This window comes from Podarcis melisellensis, assembly GCF_964234715.1.
Source record: "Podarcis melisellensis genome assembly, chromosome: 11".
Classification (NCBI taxonomy): domain Eukaryota; kingdom Metazoa; phylum Chordata; class Lepidosauria; order Squamata; family Lacertidae; genus Podarcis; species Podarcis melisellensis.
The window spans coordinates 50541938-50561080 of NC_138543.1; the positions used below are offsets into that span (position 1 = coordinate 50541938).

The following is a 19143-nucleotide window of genomic DNA, read 5'->3' on the forward strand; positions in this document are numbered from 1 at the left end:
TATTTATTTTTTTTGAAGCATTCTAAAACAATTTAAACCCCAAAGCTCACTGGATGACCATGGGCCAGTCGTCATCTCTTAGCCTAATCTACCTCACAGGGTTTTTTGTAAGGATGAAAGAGGAGAACAATTTGCACCACCTTGAGATCCTTGGAAGATTAAGGTGGTATGTAAATAATGAAAACAACAACAACAAGTGTTAGAGTTTAAAATGTTTAAAAAGTATTTCAGGAATGATAGGAATCAGAATTAAGCATCAGGTTCCCCACCTCTGTTCTGGATGTACGTTTTCCTCTTAACTAAAGGTGCATGTGCAGCTGTTTGCCTTTTAACCAGTAAAGCTGTAGATTGTTGCTCGAGGATTACATTTATATTATTAATACTTTTAATTGAACACAGCAGGTTGGACAAGCTATTGCTGGCAAAGGGGGTTGTGTGTGTATTTCCCCCTCTAAGAATCTGATTATTGTTCTCTGCCTGTTAAATATATTTCTCTGCACCAGTGAATATGCAATTTTCGCAACGGAAATGGAAAACTACAAATATTTGCAAGTTTCCTGGTTGTGGGAGAATTCTTGCACAGCCCTCAGCTTGGGTTTGCAGGTGCTCTACGATGCGGAATGCTGTGTGAGGGCTGAGAATCTGTTTTCTAACAAGGGTGCAAATAGGAGGCTTCAATTTGCTTTTTTTAAAATCTTGCTGCTCCATTGGTAATTAGTAGAAAGAAGCCCGTTTGTGAGAGAGCTTTGGAGCTTACAAACACCTACCATTCTCATTCTTTGTCATCGTTCAAGCATGCTGGCAAAACCCTTTTGCAGAATCCTTCCAGCACTGCCAGCGAACAATCACCACCTCCTTCATAGTAAATAGTGATTAGCAATGAGAAGTGATTGCAATGAACATATTACTTAAAATTCAAGCATCGCCATCTGTTCTGTTATTAACTTGGAAGTCAATGGGATCACATTCCATTAATAGAGTCTCAGCCAAGGAGTCAGATTGAGACGACTTTTAAATGTGAAATAATTAAATGTGTAGTGCTTTGCTACAGTTCTGAAGGCTTCTTCCCAATGGAAAATAGTAGAGGAAAACTGGCAAGCCTATTATGAAGTCGTCAGGTGGTCTTTCTGCTGGTAATAATCTCATTCAGCTAATCTTCCCTGCTTTGCAACTGCTAGGAGAGATTTTCTGAGCGAGGTAACAGCCCAGCATATATTTCTTTCTTCATATTTATTTCATTTACACCCCAACCTCTTACAATAGAACTCTCCCTGCAAGACACTCTATTTTGCTGCTGAATGTTTGGGATGATGGCTCCTTCACCATATATATATAAATGTCCAGTAGCACCTTAGAGACCAGCTTAGTTTGTTCTTGGTATAAGCTTTTGTGTGCATGCACACTTCTTCAGATACCTGGAGAAAGTATGGCATAGTTTCTTTGCATATTCAGTAGGATAGGTGGATTGTAGAGGATTCTTAATTCTAAGACCCTTAGGTATAATGTCCAGGTTCTTGCATTTAGTCAGAAAGGAGATATTAGTCATTACCTGTGCAAGTTTCTTTGTGAAGTTGATGGACTTCCATTTCACATGGCTCAACGAGGTGCCTTCCATGGCTCTAGATTCAGGTAGGCAGCCGTGTTGGTCTGACACAGTTGAAATATATAAAAAATAAAAAAGTCCAGTAGCACCTTAGAAACCAACTAAGTTTTTTCTTGGTATAAGCTTTTGTGTGCATGCAAGTGACTCTTAACCATAGTTGACCTGCTGGGCTGGGTTCGAACATATATCCAAGCCATCATTTAATAAACCTTGGGTTGGTGTTATGTGCTAAGCAGGTGGTTTATTCAGATCTAGCTAGAGGCATATGTACAGAGACATTATGCCTTTAGTTGCTGACTCAGTTCATATGTGTAGCCCTGGGCAGATCTTCTGCAATGATTCTCAGCATTTGGGGGGAGGGGGCTTGCTGCATTATGCTGCAGTTGAATTCCGGCCATTACATAAAATGAAAGCAGAAATAGGAAATGCAAAGTGATTAAAGCTTTGGCAACCTTCCGTTCTTAGAAACCCTGAAACTTCTTTATTCATAAAAAACACACACTATTGCCTCGAGTGTGAGAGCCTTGTGACTTTGCTGTTTCCTAGGAGAAGAAAACACTGAAAGAAAAGAAACGTTGTTTAAAGAAGAAACTACATGAGATGATGTCGAACGCTGAAGATACCTCAAGGTTTGCACATGACTTTAAAAAAAACCTTCTATGAGCATTTCTTTAGCTTTTGAATAGCAAAGACAGTACAAACTTTGCAATAATAGTGAAACATTCTATTTTGTGCGTGTTGGGCCCTTGCCTAAAAATAGGCCCGGCATCTATAAAAACACAAGGAGAGACCTGCTGGATGAGGCCAAAGGCTCGTCATAGTCCAGGATCCTGTGCTCAGAGCAGCCAAGAAGATGCTTAAGGGTAGTGCTATTTTTCTAGAAAAAGAGGTGCTAGAACTCGCCATGAATACCTCCATCTCTTATAATGGCAATGGTGCCCACTGGAGAGATGCCGGAACTGAGTTCTACCGAGTTCCAGCTGAAAAAAAAGCCCTGCTTATGGGAAGCTCACAAGCAAGACCTGAACGTAACATCACCCGTCTCACTTTGTGATTCCTAGCCATAATGTTCATGAAGATTTTGTTAACCTTCAGTTTTCTACCCTGTAGTGATTTTCCAACATGCAAACCGCCCTTACTTTCCCTTCTTGTCTCTACCAGCTGTGTGAAAGTTCAGACAGAGATCTCGACACTTCAGGAGCAAATTAGCCACTTGGAGCACATGATCCATTCGCAGCATCAAAGCTTACACGGTGTGATTCAACAGGTTAGAGCCTTCTAGTCATACCCTGGTAGCAAACTGGTCCTCCGGGTGTGGATCTCTAGGCAGCTAAACCAACACAACAAAACACACACAACAAAACACACACAAAGGTGGGAAATAGCACTGGACTGGGAGAATCCTCAAGGTTTGCAGATGAACAAAAAATACTTTGGGGGGGGATCTTTCTCATAGGGGAAAATCCCCCCCAATGAGGAATGAGGATTCTCGCTGGCCATGGAATTCTGGCTGACTGTTGGGGGACAATAGAAAACCACAACAGAGGGGCGAAGGAATGGAGTATCCTTTAGAAGGGTGTGTACATTTTATTGTGGAGGATCCCACATCTTTGATTTGTCAAAGAACAATATCACTTCCTGTTTACTTGGGAAGACTTGCAGAAACAGTTCATTCCAGATTTTTATTTAACTTAGTTTGGCCAATAGGTCACCATGGCCAAGAAGACTGCATTTATCTCAGCGCTAAGAAAGGCTTGCTTAAATGGAGTTTGATTGGTTTTGATAGCTGGTGGCTACTTGAATGTACTCTTATCTGTTTAGATGAGGTCTGGAGAGGAACATTTTGTCACTTTGATTATAGCCAGTGAAGTCTGAGTTTTTCAGCTGGCTGGCAAGCAAGGATCTATTTGCTGTGGAGACAATTGATGGCACTGGCCCAATCCCCGTTGCTCAAAATGCCCTAGGTCGTCACCGCCATCTTCTTCTTAATTAATATATTTATTAAATTTGTATGCTGCCCTCCATCTGAATAATACAGAGTGGTTCACAACATAACAATACAAAATGAAAACATAAAATACATAATAAAAGCAAGAACAAAATCAAAAGCAGACCAATAACACCCCTTCCCACAAACACAGTTTCTGACAGCCTATATATTTTAATGTTACAATGACACATTTAAAAGCACGGAACGACTAGCTTGTGGTTCTAATTGCTGTACAGAGTCCGCATTTAGTTTAGCTGTATTTGGAGCAGAGGAAAAGTAAGGGGTCATTGGATTACACTGGTGGAAACTCAGCCAAATGTATTTAAATCTACATTCAAATATTGCACATATTGCAAAGACAACACAACCCTACAAGTACTCATGTCATGTACTCTCTACTCTTAAGAAAGCTGACAGTGTAGAAATCTACCCCAGTCATATACTCATAGAAGTGAAGAACCACAAAACAGTGCTTCATTCGCACATCACTTTAAACCATAGTTAATATTAACTATGGATTAAAGGCAATGGTGCGTAATGTGCTGATGCACACTTGCTAAAGTCCTGGGCACTTTGGTCCTTCTCTGTTCCTGCTGCTATGCTGCTGGGAACTAAGCCGTGGTTTGACAGAGCCTTTCCTTGAACCGAGTTTAACTATGGTTTAAACTTTAAGTATATACAGTATGTGGTTTAAAGTGACGTGCAAAGAAGGCTACTCTCATAGCTCTGTGGATGTGATATAACAAAACTGCATCCGGTATGTTTTGTTACTAATTGTATTTCTCCAATTTTCTTTTCTTTTTAGATTGAAGAACTGAACAACGAACTGAAACATCAAGATGAAAGAATAGAAGGGCTGAAAGAAAAGATTGAGATACTCCAAGCAAAGGTAAAGAAATTACTGTGTGTGAGTGTTCATGGTAATGTTGTGGTCCTATTCTACAAATCTACAATTGCTTTGTCTTGCACAAGTGAGAGCGGTTCTCCTCTTTAAGCAGGCCAAGTAATTGTGGACAGTGGAACTTTAAACCATTGCAGTGGAACTGTATTTTTGATGCTCCCTCGTAGAGAAAGTTCAGAGCAACTGGTAAATTAGCACATTGGTGCAAAAGCTGTGTTAAACTTTCCTGGGTTTCTATAGTACAGTGGTACCTTGGGTTAAGTACTTAATTTGTTCCGGAGGTCCGTACTTAACCTGAAACTGTTCTTAACCTGAAGCACCACTTTAGCTAATGGGGCCTCCCGCTGCCACCGCGCCGCCAGAGCACGATTTCTGTTCTCATCCTGAAGCAAAGTTCTTAACCTGAAGCACTATTTCTGGGTTAGCGGAGTCTGTAACCTGAAGCGTATGTAACCTGAAGTGTATGTAACCCGAGGTACCACTGTACATGAAATTCTGAACCAGTGGAGTTTTAAGAGTTTTGCTATAGGCAAACAGACGGTCCAGCTCTTTGTTCCTCTAACTGGGTTTGTAGCATCTCAAATATTGCAGGGGTGCTGGAGCATTACTGAAACTTAACAGTTCCTACAATCAGAATTTCCTCCTTCCTGATAGCACCCCATTTTGTTGTTAACACTATGCAAAATTCTCTTCCCTGAAATGCTTGCCTGATGTCTTTGTTGCACATCTTTAGGCGCTAGGCGAAAGCATTCCCCTTCTCCCAGCTTTTGGCTTATTAAACAATGTATGGCCTTTCAAACTGTGGAGGGTGTTGTTTTCATTTGTTGCCATGCTATGGATTTCTGTATTTTTATATTGTAAAGTTCCCTGTGATCCTCAGATGAAGGGCAGTACAGTGGTACCTCCGGTTACGAACGGGATCCGTTCTGGAGGCCCGGCCGTATCCCAAAAACTTCGTAACCGGAGGCACCCTTCTGCGCACGCGTGTGATGCGCAGAGTACTTCTGCGCATGCATGCGCAGCAAAACCTGGAAATATACACTTCCAGGTTTGCTGCGGCCGTAACCCAAAGATTCTATAACCTGGAGGTTACGCAACACGAGGTACCACTGTATAGAAATTTAATAAATAAAATTATTATTATCATTTCACCAAGCTTATTGTCTAGTTGAAAGTTTTCACTACCATTTAGATAAATGAGGTTGACATGTGCTCTACCTGACTTAGCTTAATATTTTGCGCTCGGATGAAATAAATTATGTGTATTCTTACCTCCCACTTCCAGAACAAAGAACTAAAGTACAAAGTGGAATTCTATTCCAACCAGTCAAGACCGAAGGCCTCTAAAGCTGTTTCAGCAAAGTAAGACTTTTTTTAAAAAAAAAAATAGCAATCCAGCAGTTTTCTTGTTACGCAATTGCTTTTTGTTTGGATATTTAAGCAGCAGTGTATTGGGATCACCTCAGTTCCCCTCCCCGCATCTTTCTCCTGGTCGTGAATTTCTGAGCTTTTAGAAAGCATGGAAAAAATAGTGTAAAAGAAAACATGTGGCATCAAGCATCCCCTACACCATGTTTTGATTCTGGCACTGCAAAGGCCCCTCACCACAGAAAATCAGTGCCAGCCAATATGGTCAATGGTCAAGAATGATGGGTGTTCCAGTCCAATGACATCTGGAGGGCCACATATGAGCCACATATGAGCCAGTTTGGTGTAGTGGTTAAGAGCGGTAGTCACGTAATCTGGGGAACTGGGTTCGAGTCTCCGCTCCTCCACATGCAGCTGCTGGGTGATCTTGGGCCAGTCACACTTCTTTGAAGTCTCTCAGCCCCACTCACCTCACAGAGTGTTTGTTGTGGGGGAGGAAGGGAAAGGAGATTGTTAGCCGCTTTGAGACTCCTGAAGGGGAGTGAAAGGCGGGATATCAAATCCAAAATCATCTTCTTCTTCTTCTTCTTCTTCTTCTTCTTCTTCTTCTTCTTCTTCTTCTTCTTCTTCTTCTTCTTCTTCTTCTTCTTCTGTTCTCGGCATAGTAAAGGTAAAGGTACCCCTGCCCGTACGGGCCAGTCATGTCCGACTCTAGGGTTGCGCGCCCATCTCACTTAAGAGGCCGGGGGCCAGCGCTGTCCGGAGACACTTCCGGGTCACGAGGCCAGCGTGACGAAGCTGCTCTGGCGAGCCGGCACCAGCGCAGCACACGGAAACACCGTTTACCTTCCCGCTAGAAAGCGGTACCTATTTATCTACTTCCACTTTGACGTGCTTTCGAACTGCTAGCTGGGCAGGAGCTGGGACCAAAAGATGGGGATTCGAACCGCCGACCATACGATCGGCAAGCCCTAGGCGCTGAGGTTTTACCCACAGCGCCACCCACTTCCCTGTTCTCGGCATAGACCAGGGGTCAAATACCTGGGTCAAATACAGTGGTACCTCAGGTTAAGTACTTAATTCGTTCTGGAGGTCCGTACTTAACCTGAAACTGTTCTTAACCTGAAGCACCACTTTAGCTAATGGGGCCTCCTGCTGCTGCTGCTGCGCAGCCGGAGCACGATTTCTGTTCTCATCCTGAAGCAAAGTTCTTAACCTGAAGCACTATTTCTGGGTTAGCGGAGTCTGTAACCTGAAGCGTATGTAACCTGAAGTGTATGTAACCCGAGGTACCACTGTACGCAGTTTGGCACACCCTCACCCTGGTGGATTTATGTACACATACAGGCTGGGAGCCTCAATGACACCGCTCATGAGGCTTCACCCATAGCAAAAAACACAGCTAGCCCCAGGCTGCGTACCTAGTCCTGTAGGGCCACCCATTTACCCCATTCAGGACCAGGGAATTCCCCACACCCGCCCACAACCTTATCCCCCAGAAATGGTACTTCTGTCTTGTCTGGATCCAACCTCAATCCATTAACTGCCATCCACCCTCCAACCACCTCCAGACACTCACACAAGACATTCACTGCCATCACTGAATGGATTATATCCTTCTAAAAAGGTAAAGGGACCTCTGACCATTAGATCCAGTCGTGGCCGACTGGGGTTGCGGCGTTCATCTCACTTTACTGGCCGAGGGAGCTGGCGTACAGCTTTCGGGTCATGTGGCGAACGAGAGCAGCACACGGAAACACTGTTTACCTTCCCGCCAGAGCGGTACCTATTTATCTACTTGCGCTTGATGTGCTTTTGAACTGCTAGGTTGGCAGGAGCAGGGACCGAGCAATGGGAGCTCACCCTGTCGCAGGGATTCAAACCGCTGACCTTCTGATCAGCAAGTCCTAGGCTCTGTGGTTTAACCCACAATGCCACCCATGTCCCTCAAGCTAGATGTACCAGGGGTCAAATTCATTGTGAGCAGCGACGGAGCTAGCTGCTCGGGCACAATGCAAAATTAAAACTATCTGGTGTTTTGCGCTCTATTCCGGCTGGCAACCTATTAAGTGAGGAAGCAATTCATAGCCTAGATACCAAGGGACGTTTTTCTTCACAAAGTGGCAAGATCTTTAAAAGGCAGCTGATAACATTTGTTTGCTGTCACAGTCCAAACTCAGACAGTCTGTTACTCCGCATAGGAACTCTGCAAACCCTACTGCTTATTGGCCTCGGCCAGCTATCAGAAGAAGGGTGTTTTCCTCAGTGCCATTTTGGCATGATGTGCTCTTTGGTCAAGCCATCCGAACAAAACACATGTGAAACTGCCTGCAGGCTGCCATTGAAGCCGCATGAACTCTTGATTCAATTTCAAAAGGGCAGGTAGAAATGAATGTGTGTGAGAGGCCCACCATGCTGATGGATGTTGTGTGCAAATTCACCACAGCTTTTTGGTTGCTGATTGGTTCTCAAGTGTGGCTTTCTCTGCTGAAGAAGATGCCAGCTCTTGCCTTGCGATCTGTTGTTAGTTCATCCGAGGTCCATCGAAAGGACTGCGTCTTGCCCATCCTTCTGTTCTGACTGATGCAGAGCATGTGGGTGTCTATTACAGGCCAGCCACTTGGTTTGCTCTCCTCGGTTATTAATAAGCAGTCCATCTGCTCTGCTTTCTGGAAGGCAGGGAGAGAGATTGGCTTCTAAGAACAAGGCTAAAGAGAATAATGGGGAATGCTGGCATGAGATTTCTGTCCTTGGCTGCCTGTACTCGACTTCAAATTCTAAGCACCAGCAGGGATATAGGAACTTGCCTTCTGCTGAGTCAAACTAGCTCAGTCCCAAGAATGGAGAATCTGAGACCCTCTGGAAGTTGCTGGACCACAACTCCCATCATCCCTGGTCATTGCCCGTGCTGGCTGGGAATCATGGGAGATAGAGTCCAACAACATCTGAGGGGGCTACAGGTTCCCTGGTCTGCATTGACTGTCGGCAGCTCTCCAGAATTTCAGACCTGGGGCCTCTCCCAGCTCCAACTGAGGTGCTAGATTGAACTTGATTCAGATTCAATGCCCAGCCACGATCTGGTGTTACATCTGAATGTAGCTGCAGAGAACAGAATATTTCACAACATGTGCAACAGTTTTAGATGGTTCCAGGGCAGACCTACTACCTAGTAGCATTTCACATTTATGGACAGTTTGCAAATATTCAAGGCATGTCTTTATCTCAGTAATGGTTACAACAATCCTCTGATGCCTGCATATTGCAGAAGATGCCCAAAGGCTAAGATAAGAGTGCGTTCCATAAAGCCACCCATTGAGCTTATAGCAGATGTGAGATCTGAATCAGATCTTCCTTGCTTGCTCTTCAGTCTCTTAACTCCTGTGCTAGAAATGGTGGAAGGCATTATTGAGCGTGCCTTTGGTCTCCAGTCACTTGCATACATCTAAAGGTTCCTCAAAGCTACAATGCAGGAATGGGGAAGCTGTGACCCTCCAGATGTTGGTGGGCTACAGCTCCCATCATTCTTGACCATTGATCAGGCTGTCTGGAGATGCTGGGAGTTGGAGTCCAACATTTGGAAGGCCACATGTTCCCCATAATACTGGCCCAGAAATTCACCTTCAGAATGTCACATTCAGGTATGGTTGGCTTGCCTTGAAAAATGAATGTGGTTGGGCAAGTTCTCTCTCCAGATAGTTCTAATAACTACTGTCCACAAAAACTAGATTCAGCTTCCATTTTCAAAGAGAGTATTCACAACTGATCACAGAATCAGAGTTGGAAGGGACCCCGAGGCTCATCTAGTCCAACCCTCTGCTACGGGGATCAGACCTGCAACCTTGGTGTTAATCAGGACCACACTCTAACCAACTGAGCTATCAAATTATTACAAGATGCTGGAGCAGGTAGATAGTTCAATTGGGTTGTACTAGCAAATCTCCCTGGGGGATGAAGCTGGACCATCTTGGTAAGCAGTTGATTGAATTAGATGGACCATTGATCTATTCTATACAGCATGATGACGGCAGTTCTTAAGGCTATTCTTAAGCTATTGACTCACTGCAGATTACTGGCACAGGATTCATTTGCACAAAGTTATGTTTTAACCATAGCTGGATGTATGGCTCACCTGTAATCTTCTTTTTCACCAGGCTTGACGGAAGTACACCATACACCATGATTTCCAGACGCCATAAGTGAAGCATCTCCAGGAAACACAGGCCATTTTTTTTGCAGATCCACCGGAAGGATCCCAGTTTTGTTGACTTCATTTCATGGATTACTCTTCAAAATATGATGCATAGGAGAGAGAGAGAGAAGTCTACCCAACCTCCGCCCTCCATCCATCACATCATGTTTGGTCTTATGTCAATGCAGATGGAACTACAGGATGGCTGTCCAATGAAAGAAGTGGAGTCAGATGTGGAGGGGGAGCTTCAGGGGAGACTGGGCAGCTTCTTATTTATTTATTTATTGACTGTAGCTCTGTGGCTATTCCCCACCAGTGATGAATGTTTACTGCCTTGACTCATTAACTCATGCAGAATAAATTTCAGAACATTATTCATGCTGCATGGAGGTCTGATGAAGCTGATCCTCACTAGGAAGAGGAAGAAGGTTATTGCATGCCCTTCACCTTGAAGTACCAGGGTGGGTTACAACAATTTAACATGCACCACAAAAACGGTTTAAAACAACTTGCCATCCCAAAAATAGGGTGGATCTTAAAATGAAGCATCCCGAGTGTCAAGTGCCAGGAGAAAAAGGTGCATCTTCAGCATTCAGTGCAGGTGCCATTCTGCAAGGAGGGACTTCCACAACTTAGGGGCTGCTGCAGAGAATGTCCTCTCCTGGACCACAGATACTCTGAATTTCTGAGGGAGGTGGAACTATGAAGAGAACCTCCTCTGCTGATCTTAACACAAGAGGGTCCATTGGAAAGAAGATGTTTCAGATATTTGGACTCTAAGTTGTTTAGAGCTTTAGACATAGGTGAGCATCTTGAACCCCAAAACTAACTGGCAACCACTGTAGCTTTTATTTTATTTTTTAAAGGGGTTTTAAATTGTGAGGCCTTGCTTCTCCCATAGTCACAGCCTTGTTGGAATCAAGCATGGCTCTGACTCCCAGCTTCTGCCTGCAGCCTGCTTTTTGCTCACTTCACACACAACTCTGGCCTTTGTCCTTCTCACTACCAGCCCAATGAGGGAGGGGTCCTACCTACCCATTTGCCCTCTGGCACAAAGCAACTTTCCTTCTTATACTAATGACCAGTAAAGGTAAAGGACCCCTGAAAGTTAAGTCCAGTCGCAGACGACTCTGGGGTTGCAGTGCTCATCTCACTTTACAGGCCGACGGAGCTGGCGTTTGTCTGCAGACAGTTTTTCCAGGTCATGTGGCCAGCATGACTAAGCTGCAAAACCAGAGCAGCGCATGGAAACGCCATTTACCTTCCCGCCGGAGCAGTACCTATTTATCTACGGAAACGCTGTTTACCTTCTCGCCAGAGCAGTACCTACTCGCACTTTGACGTGCTTTCGAACTGCTAGGTTGGCAGGAGCTGGGACCGAGCAACAGGAGCTCACCCCATCTCAGGGATTCGAACTGCCAACCTTTTGGTCGGCAAGCCCAAGGCTCAGTAGTTTAGACCACAGCGCCACCCGTACTTAGGGCATTAACAAGAAACTTGCCTGGCTCCTTCAACAGTGTCTCTGTAGGAATTTTAGCTGGAGCTTTTCCCAGCCAGCCCTACCTTGGGACACCAGGGATTGGACCTGGGATTTTTTAATTTTATTTTTTGCATGCAAGGCCACTCTATGATGGAGCTATGAGCCTTATTCTTTATGATACAGTTCTGGTGCAGAAATCGTTGTAGCTCAGTGCTATACACTCCTTTACTGAGAACAAAGCCCTAACAAGTTTGGTGGGACTGATTTCTAAGTACACACAGACTTACAGGTAGGGATGTACAAATTAACCACGCAACCCAAATTCTTTGTGTCTTAGAGAGCCAGTGGGGACCATCACAAGTTGTGAAGGTCTGCCCATGTATGCTTCTCCATTGCATCAACTGGTTCCTTACCAGCTGTGTTGCACTCTTGTCAAGAGGAAGTGATTTATTTAATTAGACTCCATTTGAAATTACAAACTGCAAAGCCTACTGGAGTGCATCTTCTCAAAAACATCCTTCATGCTGTGTCTGATGAGCTGTTCTGCTTTAACCTGACCCCCCCTTTTTTTGGTCCAGGTATATGATTTAACAGCAGCATTGAAGCAAGTATAGAAGTTTGCACTTTCTGAGTCATGGATTTGAGTAATTTGGATGGCATTCCAGGTTTAGGGCCAAATTTACATGGGGACATCCCAAAATCAGATGGTGTGGTGTTTCCATTTTTTTTCTAAAGCATCTACTCAGGGACGACAATTGTGCTCAGGGAGGGAGACATTTAACCCTTTCCCAACAGGGAAGTTTCCTTACCTGAATCCAACATATGGCCCATATTATTGACTTCCTACTTTCAAATACGTCCATCTGTTTTTCAGAGGCAAATAGAAACATTGGATGCTCCCTGTTTTAAATGCATTTCAATCATTTGAAACTTTGGAATCGCTACTGCTATTAAAGATTTACAAGCAGCTCTCCTACACACTTGCTCATGACTTATTGAGTAATCCCAGCGTGAAGCTTGCTGAGCTGCCCCCAGGAATCAGAAATCTGGCAAATTAGAACATCAGATAGTACTGGTAGCCTGCCATTCAACACAGCTGAATTTGGAAAACGTATGGAAGGCAAACATCCACGTTCTTCCACTGAAACTCCTCTGCCCCCCCACCAAAAAAACCCTTCATTACGAGCCAAGTTTAGAACAGGTGCCTCTAAAGCAATCTTGCTGCAAAGTCCAGCAATTTAAAATCCCTAAAACCACATACACTAAAGAGGCTAGGCTTTGTTTGAAGTGTTTGCAAAGGTTCTTTTGGAGGGGGGGGGGAATTCTGCTGGAACTGAAGATGCCAAGGAAATCCTCCAGGCTCAGGCTTGGAAACTAATTTTGGGAATTTGCAAAAGCCTTGAAAGGTGAGAGATGAACTATTCATGCCCTCAAATCCTTCTCTATTCGACCGAATCTAGGTAGTATAAATAGGCTCAAGACAGCAACCTGAGGATGTAAGGGAACCCCGTCTCTTATGGAAGATCCCACCCTTGGTTTCTGGCCTTATATAACCTAATGTAGCAATTTCATTCCATTAGACAGGGATAGATAGAGACATGGGTAAAAAGCAGAATGGAGGGGAGGAGGAGAATGGAAGATATGCAAATTTTCTATGAGCAGGAAATTTTTTTAATGGACCATCAGATTAGACTCCACCTGAAGTGATACAACCAACACAGGCTTACCATATGACAGCTACTGCTGTTGAGTTTTGAATGTATACATACTGGGCCATACCCAGTGCTGGGGACCTGCTGATGTGAGGGATTTTGATGCATGCGATGGCATATCCTCTTCCTCTGGTCTCCTCCATCCTCCTGTGTGCCTTGGGATGTTGGGAGACCTTCTGGAGACGATTGGGAGGCAAACTATGCAGAAATTCTGGTTTTAGTATGCTGGCTGTTTGCTGTAATAAACACTGATTGATTGATTGATTGATTGGGAAGTACACCGGGGAAGGAGAGGAAACCCAAGTCCTATTATGCCAGTGGAAACTGATGATGAGCACTGCATTTTATTCTTTGATCCACAAGCTGCCCAGAGAACTGATGTTAGTCAGGGGGCCTTAAATTGTGAATAATCCCTAAGTAAATATTGGGGAGCTTCAGGCCTAGGGGGCCAAAAGCCACCTTCCAGACCTCTCTATCTGGCTCTTCTCTGCAGACCACACTCTCTCCCCAGCCACACACTTGCTGGACTGGAATGCATCCCTGAAGTCTTAATCTTTTTCAGTCTGACAGTCACAGTGTCTTCTGCCCAGCCCGACAGGTGTCAAATGCTAGTGGATCAAATGCATTTTTTACCTTTGCACATATAGTAGGCTAGTTTCTAAACACTCTCACACATCTCTCTCTGTTCTTCATCCAGCCAAGCAAGAGGCATATTAGATTTCAAGGACACAGTCCAGTCATGAAAAGAATAATTTGAGGTGTAAGGCAGGGATAGTGAGAGGTGTGGCCTAGGGAGAAGGGGTGTGGCCTTAAGAGAGTTTTGAGGGCCAGATACAAAGGCCTGCTGGGCCAAAACTGGGAGCTAGGTCTGCGGTTCCCCAACACTGTTGTAAAACATAGTGATCTCTCTCTCTCACTCACTCTCTCTCTCTCTGTCTCTGTCTGTCTCTCTCTCTCTCTCTCTCTCTCTCTCTCTCTCTCTCTCTCTCTCACACACACACACAGAGAGACACACATTTTCCTGATTTTGTGCTCCAACAGCCCAACACTGATTAAAAACATATTATTTTAATTTTCAAAAGGACAGTGCAGATATGAAACCACAAGATTACATTCCTTGACCATATTGTACAAACCCAGACACTAGTTAATAAAAGTTGACAATGTGTATGTATATAATATATATATATTTATAGATATTTAGTTTTAAAGCCACAGGTACTTTGGTACAACAAAGTAATGACTGACATTGTTATGCTGGCATCGCAGTCTACTGAGAGACATACAATACAAAACGTCCACGTTCAAGAATGTAAATCTTTTAACATGTACAGACCTGCCGCATAGACCAACGTAAAACATGCTCAGAATAATCTAACAGAGAAAACTTTTTTTTTTAATAAAAAAAGCAATTGATCAATTAGAAGGTTGCTAGTGTTAAGTCAGGAAGGCAAAGGATACAAAATCTGAAAAGGATCATTTCAATAAATATGCTCAGGCAAAGTACCTTGAATTATTTACACTGAAAGCCCTATTGTGCCGGGAGGACAGGCAGTTAAAGGAGATAAAGAATCTATGTAAATTGTAAATACATAAAGAATCTATGTAAATTGGTGTTCTGAAAATAAGGGTAGAACATAAGTGATGCAACTTGCCTTTCTCTGAACGAGTGGAGGGAGGAATGTTTCGGTTTTCTTTTGTTTTTAAAGTGCAAGAATGTCTGTACTACTTGGGACTACCTAATCTCCCCACCCAAGTACAGGCCCAAGTACAGGTGCCTCTTATAAGACTGTCTTATATAGATGATATGAAATGGAAAGGCAGGCCATAGTACAGCAGAGCCAAAATTACAATGTGTTTCTTGCAGAGCACACACACACTCGCTTGCAACATGATAGCAGGGCCCTACCCAACTCCCACTCCCACTCACAGCTTCCTGTGAAAGCTTGGCTTATCTTACTTCGCTTCTATAACTGTTGTACACACAGCTTGACTCAATTTTATGTTTTACCTGGCTTGACATTTCCCAACATAAGTGTTGGAATGAGAAAAAAAATGTCTAAGGGGAGGCAGACAGAACCATGCAAGACTCATGCTCCTGAAAAAAGCTCCAGAAGGTTCCACACCTGGCCCACAAAAGTACCTGTTCCTAATGCGGAGCCGCAAGGAGATTACCAAGAAAAAAAATGGGTTCTTCTTTTCATTCAGTTTTTCACAGTAGACTACCATTTGCTTTCTAGGAAAAGGAGACTTCAGATGACAGCTCTGGCACAGATGCAGGGAACCTGTCCCCCCTCCAGATGTTGTTGAGAGTCCAACTCCCATTATCCCAGACTAATGGTCATGCTGGTGGCAGTGGGGGAGAGGTATATACCCACAACATCCAGAGGTTCCTTATGCCTTCTTTAGCAATACCACACCAGCTTTAAGTGTTGGTGTGAACTTAGCAGTCAGTGCGTTGGTAGATCTAAGACAAGGGCCTTAAGACAAATTTACAAACACACTTTTGGAGAGAAAGGGCTTTCCCCAGAAAGTATTGATCGAATACCCATTTTTAGGTGCACCACATGCCTGTTACCACTCCATAACACTTCATTTTCTCACATGAATCCAATTGGATGCACTTCCCCTCCTCCAAGGACTTATCCTTAAAGGACCGCCATGCAGAGCCACATTGATAAACTCCTCCATGCTGTTGCAGTTGGCAAATGGATATTCCCAGGACACCAGGGCAGAGTTAATTCTCTCCTCATCTATTAAGTATGAACAACTCATCAAGCTTGTGGAGCCATATTGCAGAGGTGATTGGGGAATGCTTCGGCCAATTATTTGAAAGCAAACAAAGAAAGCACCTCAAAAGTGCCTGAGGAGTTGTAGCGTTCCTGTTGGATGCTACAGGGGACAGTGAAAAGTGATTCTCCCACGCCAGCACACACCAAATGAAGCTACATTTCACTGCACTCATTCCAAGAGACTCCATCGTTTTATTCAACATTTTTAAAAAGGGGAGAAGGAAGCCTGGAATTACCTCTTTATTTTCATACCAACTTTTCTATGCCCCTGGCAATTGTTGATCAATGAACCACAGATGGCCTATTTTAAGTATTCTGTTGTACGTAGGCTCATTTTGTCAAGCAGCCAATGGAAGAACTGTGAGGGCAAGATAAGTTTCCTTCATAAAGGTACCTGGTGTCATTCTGACACTTTCTGCTCCTCCTCATTTCCAGCTCTGATGAGAGGTGGAGGTGGAGTTGGGATCACCAGGAAGGTGCCACCAAAGAGGAGTGATGTGCTATGGAATGAAATCAGCACAGACGCTGCTGAAAACCTCGTATAGACTCTTATTATGCCAAACACAACAGACTTCACTTGGGATTCGGCAGCTTTTAGTACCCTGATGCCCAGAAATGGGGAACCCATGGATCTCCAGCTATCATATGTGGAGGTCTACAGGTTCTCCACCCCACTATAAGAGGAAAAATAGGAATCCTGGACCCTAGTCCTTAATAGGAAACCATGCTTGCCAAAATCCCCCCAACATGCAGCTATTAAAAGTACAGAGGGATTCCTCTTGAACAAGACATCTCGAAATTTTGCAGGGACTTTACAGTAAATGCAGCATGAAAAAAAAAGAAGGAAAGCTGGGCTTCCTAAGAGAGGGTGCTTGAGAAGTCTTGCTAATGGTCCTCAGAAGAAGAAAAAGTTGGTTATGAGATGGAAAGGAAGGAAAAGCTGCTCTTGCACTGAACCGTTAACAGCCCACGCACCAGGCATGTGGTATATTGTTTCACCAAAAAATAGCATGCAAAAATATAAAATTCCAAAAGCATAGCTACCAAGGTTTTATGAACTGTTAAAAATACCACTGGGGTTTTTCTTTCTTTCTGAAAGACACATCCTGTCAATTGCTTGCTGCAGGTCAGGTAGAATCTCCCACGTGCAACATTCTAGCAGCTGTAGTTTTCCAAGCACACACCTCTTCCTCCTTCCTTGAGGAACTTGTTAGTGCAATAGCTCTTTCTTACAGACTACCATATGCTCATATTGCCCTCTAGGGCTGGCTTCAGGATTTGGGGGCTCTGCAGCAAGAGTTCATCAACTGAGCCATCTTAATAAGCAAGGGATGGAGGGGGAAGATCTCAGAACAGGCACCTCAGAATTCTCCATCTATGAAGTATGATTTTCGGCAAGCAAGCCTAACTCCTCTGTATCATTTCTTCTTAACGTCATCTTCCAGCTCTCCATGTTGTTACAGTTTCAGCTTTATACATTAACTGGGCTTCCCAGATACCCTCTTGCACAAGATAATCCCTGCATGAATCCCAAATAAAGCTATGGGACAATAGTTTGGGCCCATAAAGCAAAGACCACGTGGTGCTTAAAGTCTCTTCTCCAGTTTTCCCAGTGGGATCTTGCTGGCTTCAGGGCCAAAGCTGGAGCAGCCATATTGCTCTAGGACTTTACCAATATACACTTTGTTCTAACGTGGCACCATGTAGGAATGGTACACAGCTGATTTTTTTATTATTATTATTTCAAAAGATACGTTTTAATACATCACAGCCCCACCACAACATTTGGCTTTAAAGAACAATTTGGCACCACTCAACAGTTGGCAGCATAGCTACAGTAACAGAATCACCCTTTGTTGCTCTGTTCCTAAGCCTACCTTGCCAATTTTAAAATGCTTCCAAGTGCCATCCATATATCATATATTTAATCAAGTTTTTGCTTTTGTGATGCTCCATTCTTCAAATCAACATTCAACAGTTTTACATTTATTAGGTGGCCCACTTGTAAAAAAAAATTAAAAAAAATAATGCATTGAGGGAAGAGGATTAATTAGAAAAGCTAACTGCATTCATATGGACCTGTCTTCTCTTTACCTGAGGAAAGAGATTCCTTTAAAGCAATTACAAAATCACCAGAGAAAGCGTTTGTCATTCTGCTGCCCATGTTCTTGGGAGACAATTCTGGCCTTGGTGTCTGAAGCATGAACAACACCTTTTGGTTTAGAGAAAAAAGCTTCACTGCAGTACGCACCTGCTCCTTCCCACCACTGTGCTAGAATTCCTGGATATCCCCTTCCTCTTTTAGCCCACACCCCTCCAATTCCACTTGGCCATCAGTTCCAATGTTACACAGTTTTATCCTGGAAGAGGATGCAATATTCTGAGCTCATCAGGGACATCAGTCAGCTGAATGTAACAGCAATGACTGCTTGGTATTAACAAAAAAAATAAAAATACAAAGACATTTATAATAAGCTACATTAATATCCATTTGCTTTTTATAAACCGTCTGTAGCAAATGCATAATGTATATTGTAATAGAAGGCAACAGGACTAGAAGTGATTGCATGGGCCTACAAGGGTGATTCATTGTCTTATCATAAAACATTTCAACAACTCTCTCCCCAATATAAGCAAGGCTTTCCTCTATTTACTGGCCTGGTTGCATTGAGAAGAACAAGGGCCTTTGGGTTTTCTACGAAGATGACATTGTACAGATAACATCTGTGGGAAGCATGACTCTCTCAGCATCGGAAATAATCGGCCTTGCTTAAGACAACAACAGCTGCCCCATATGGACCACAAGGGCTTCCAGGGTTGAATTTGGTGGTTGGTCGGGTCTGTTATTTTCGGATAGGACAATTTCTTGTTCATTCCCCTCTGTCTGAGGAGCTAAATCAACATGCACATTTCTTCTCTTCTGATTTTGCTGATGCCAGCTTCCCTGAACTTCCTCCATTGGCTGTGTCTGAGACTTGACTCTTGTCAACACACTGTTCCATACGTTTCATTATCAAGTCCAAGAGCGTTTCCACAGCTTTTTCCACATTCTGGCCGGTAGCTGCACTCGTTTCAAAGTATGGGATGCTAACAGAGGAAAACACCAAA

General features: G+C 43.6%; 2 protein-coding genes across 7 annotated transcripts in view; one reads left to right on the forward strand and one right to left on the reverse strand.

Annotated features, from left to right (window-relative positions):
* Nucleotides 1–10425, forward strand: part of CCDC68 (coiled-coil domain containing 68) — a 28486-nt gene extending 18061 nt beyond the window's left edge. For all 5 annotated transcript variants that reach the window (XM_081929883.1, XM_081929885.1, XM_081929882.1 and 2 more), the window contains 5 exons: nt 2150–2232; nt 2765–2870; nt 4399–4482; nt 5780–5856; nt 10014–10425. In XM_081929883.1, coding sequence (XP_081786009.1) covers nt 2150–2232; nt 2765–2870; nt 4399–4482; nt 5780–5856; nt 10014–10062 — 399 coding nt within the window. In that variant the 3' untranslated portion in view covers nt 10063–10425. The remainder of the gene's footprint in view (nt 1–2149; nt 2233–2764; nt 2871–4398; nt 4483–5779; nt 5857–10013) is intronic.
* A 5782-nt stretch (nt 10426–16207) lies between these two features.
* Nucleotides 16208–19143, reverse strand: part of RAB27B (RAB27B, member RAS oncogene family) — a 104480-nt gene continuing 101544 nt past the window's right edge. For both annotated transcript variants that reach the window (XM_081930043.1, XM_081930044.1), the window contains one exon: nt 16208–19122. In XM_081930043.1, coding sequence (XP_081786169.1) covers nt 18933–19122 — 190 coding nt within the window. In that variant the 3' untranslated portion in view covers nt 16208–18932. The remainder of the gene's footprint in view (nt 19123–19143) is intronic.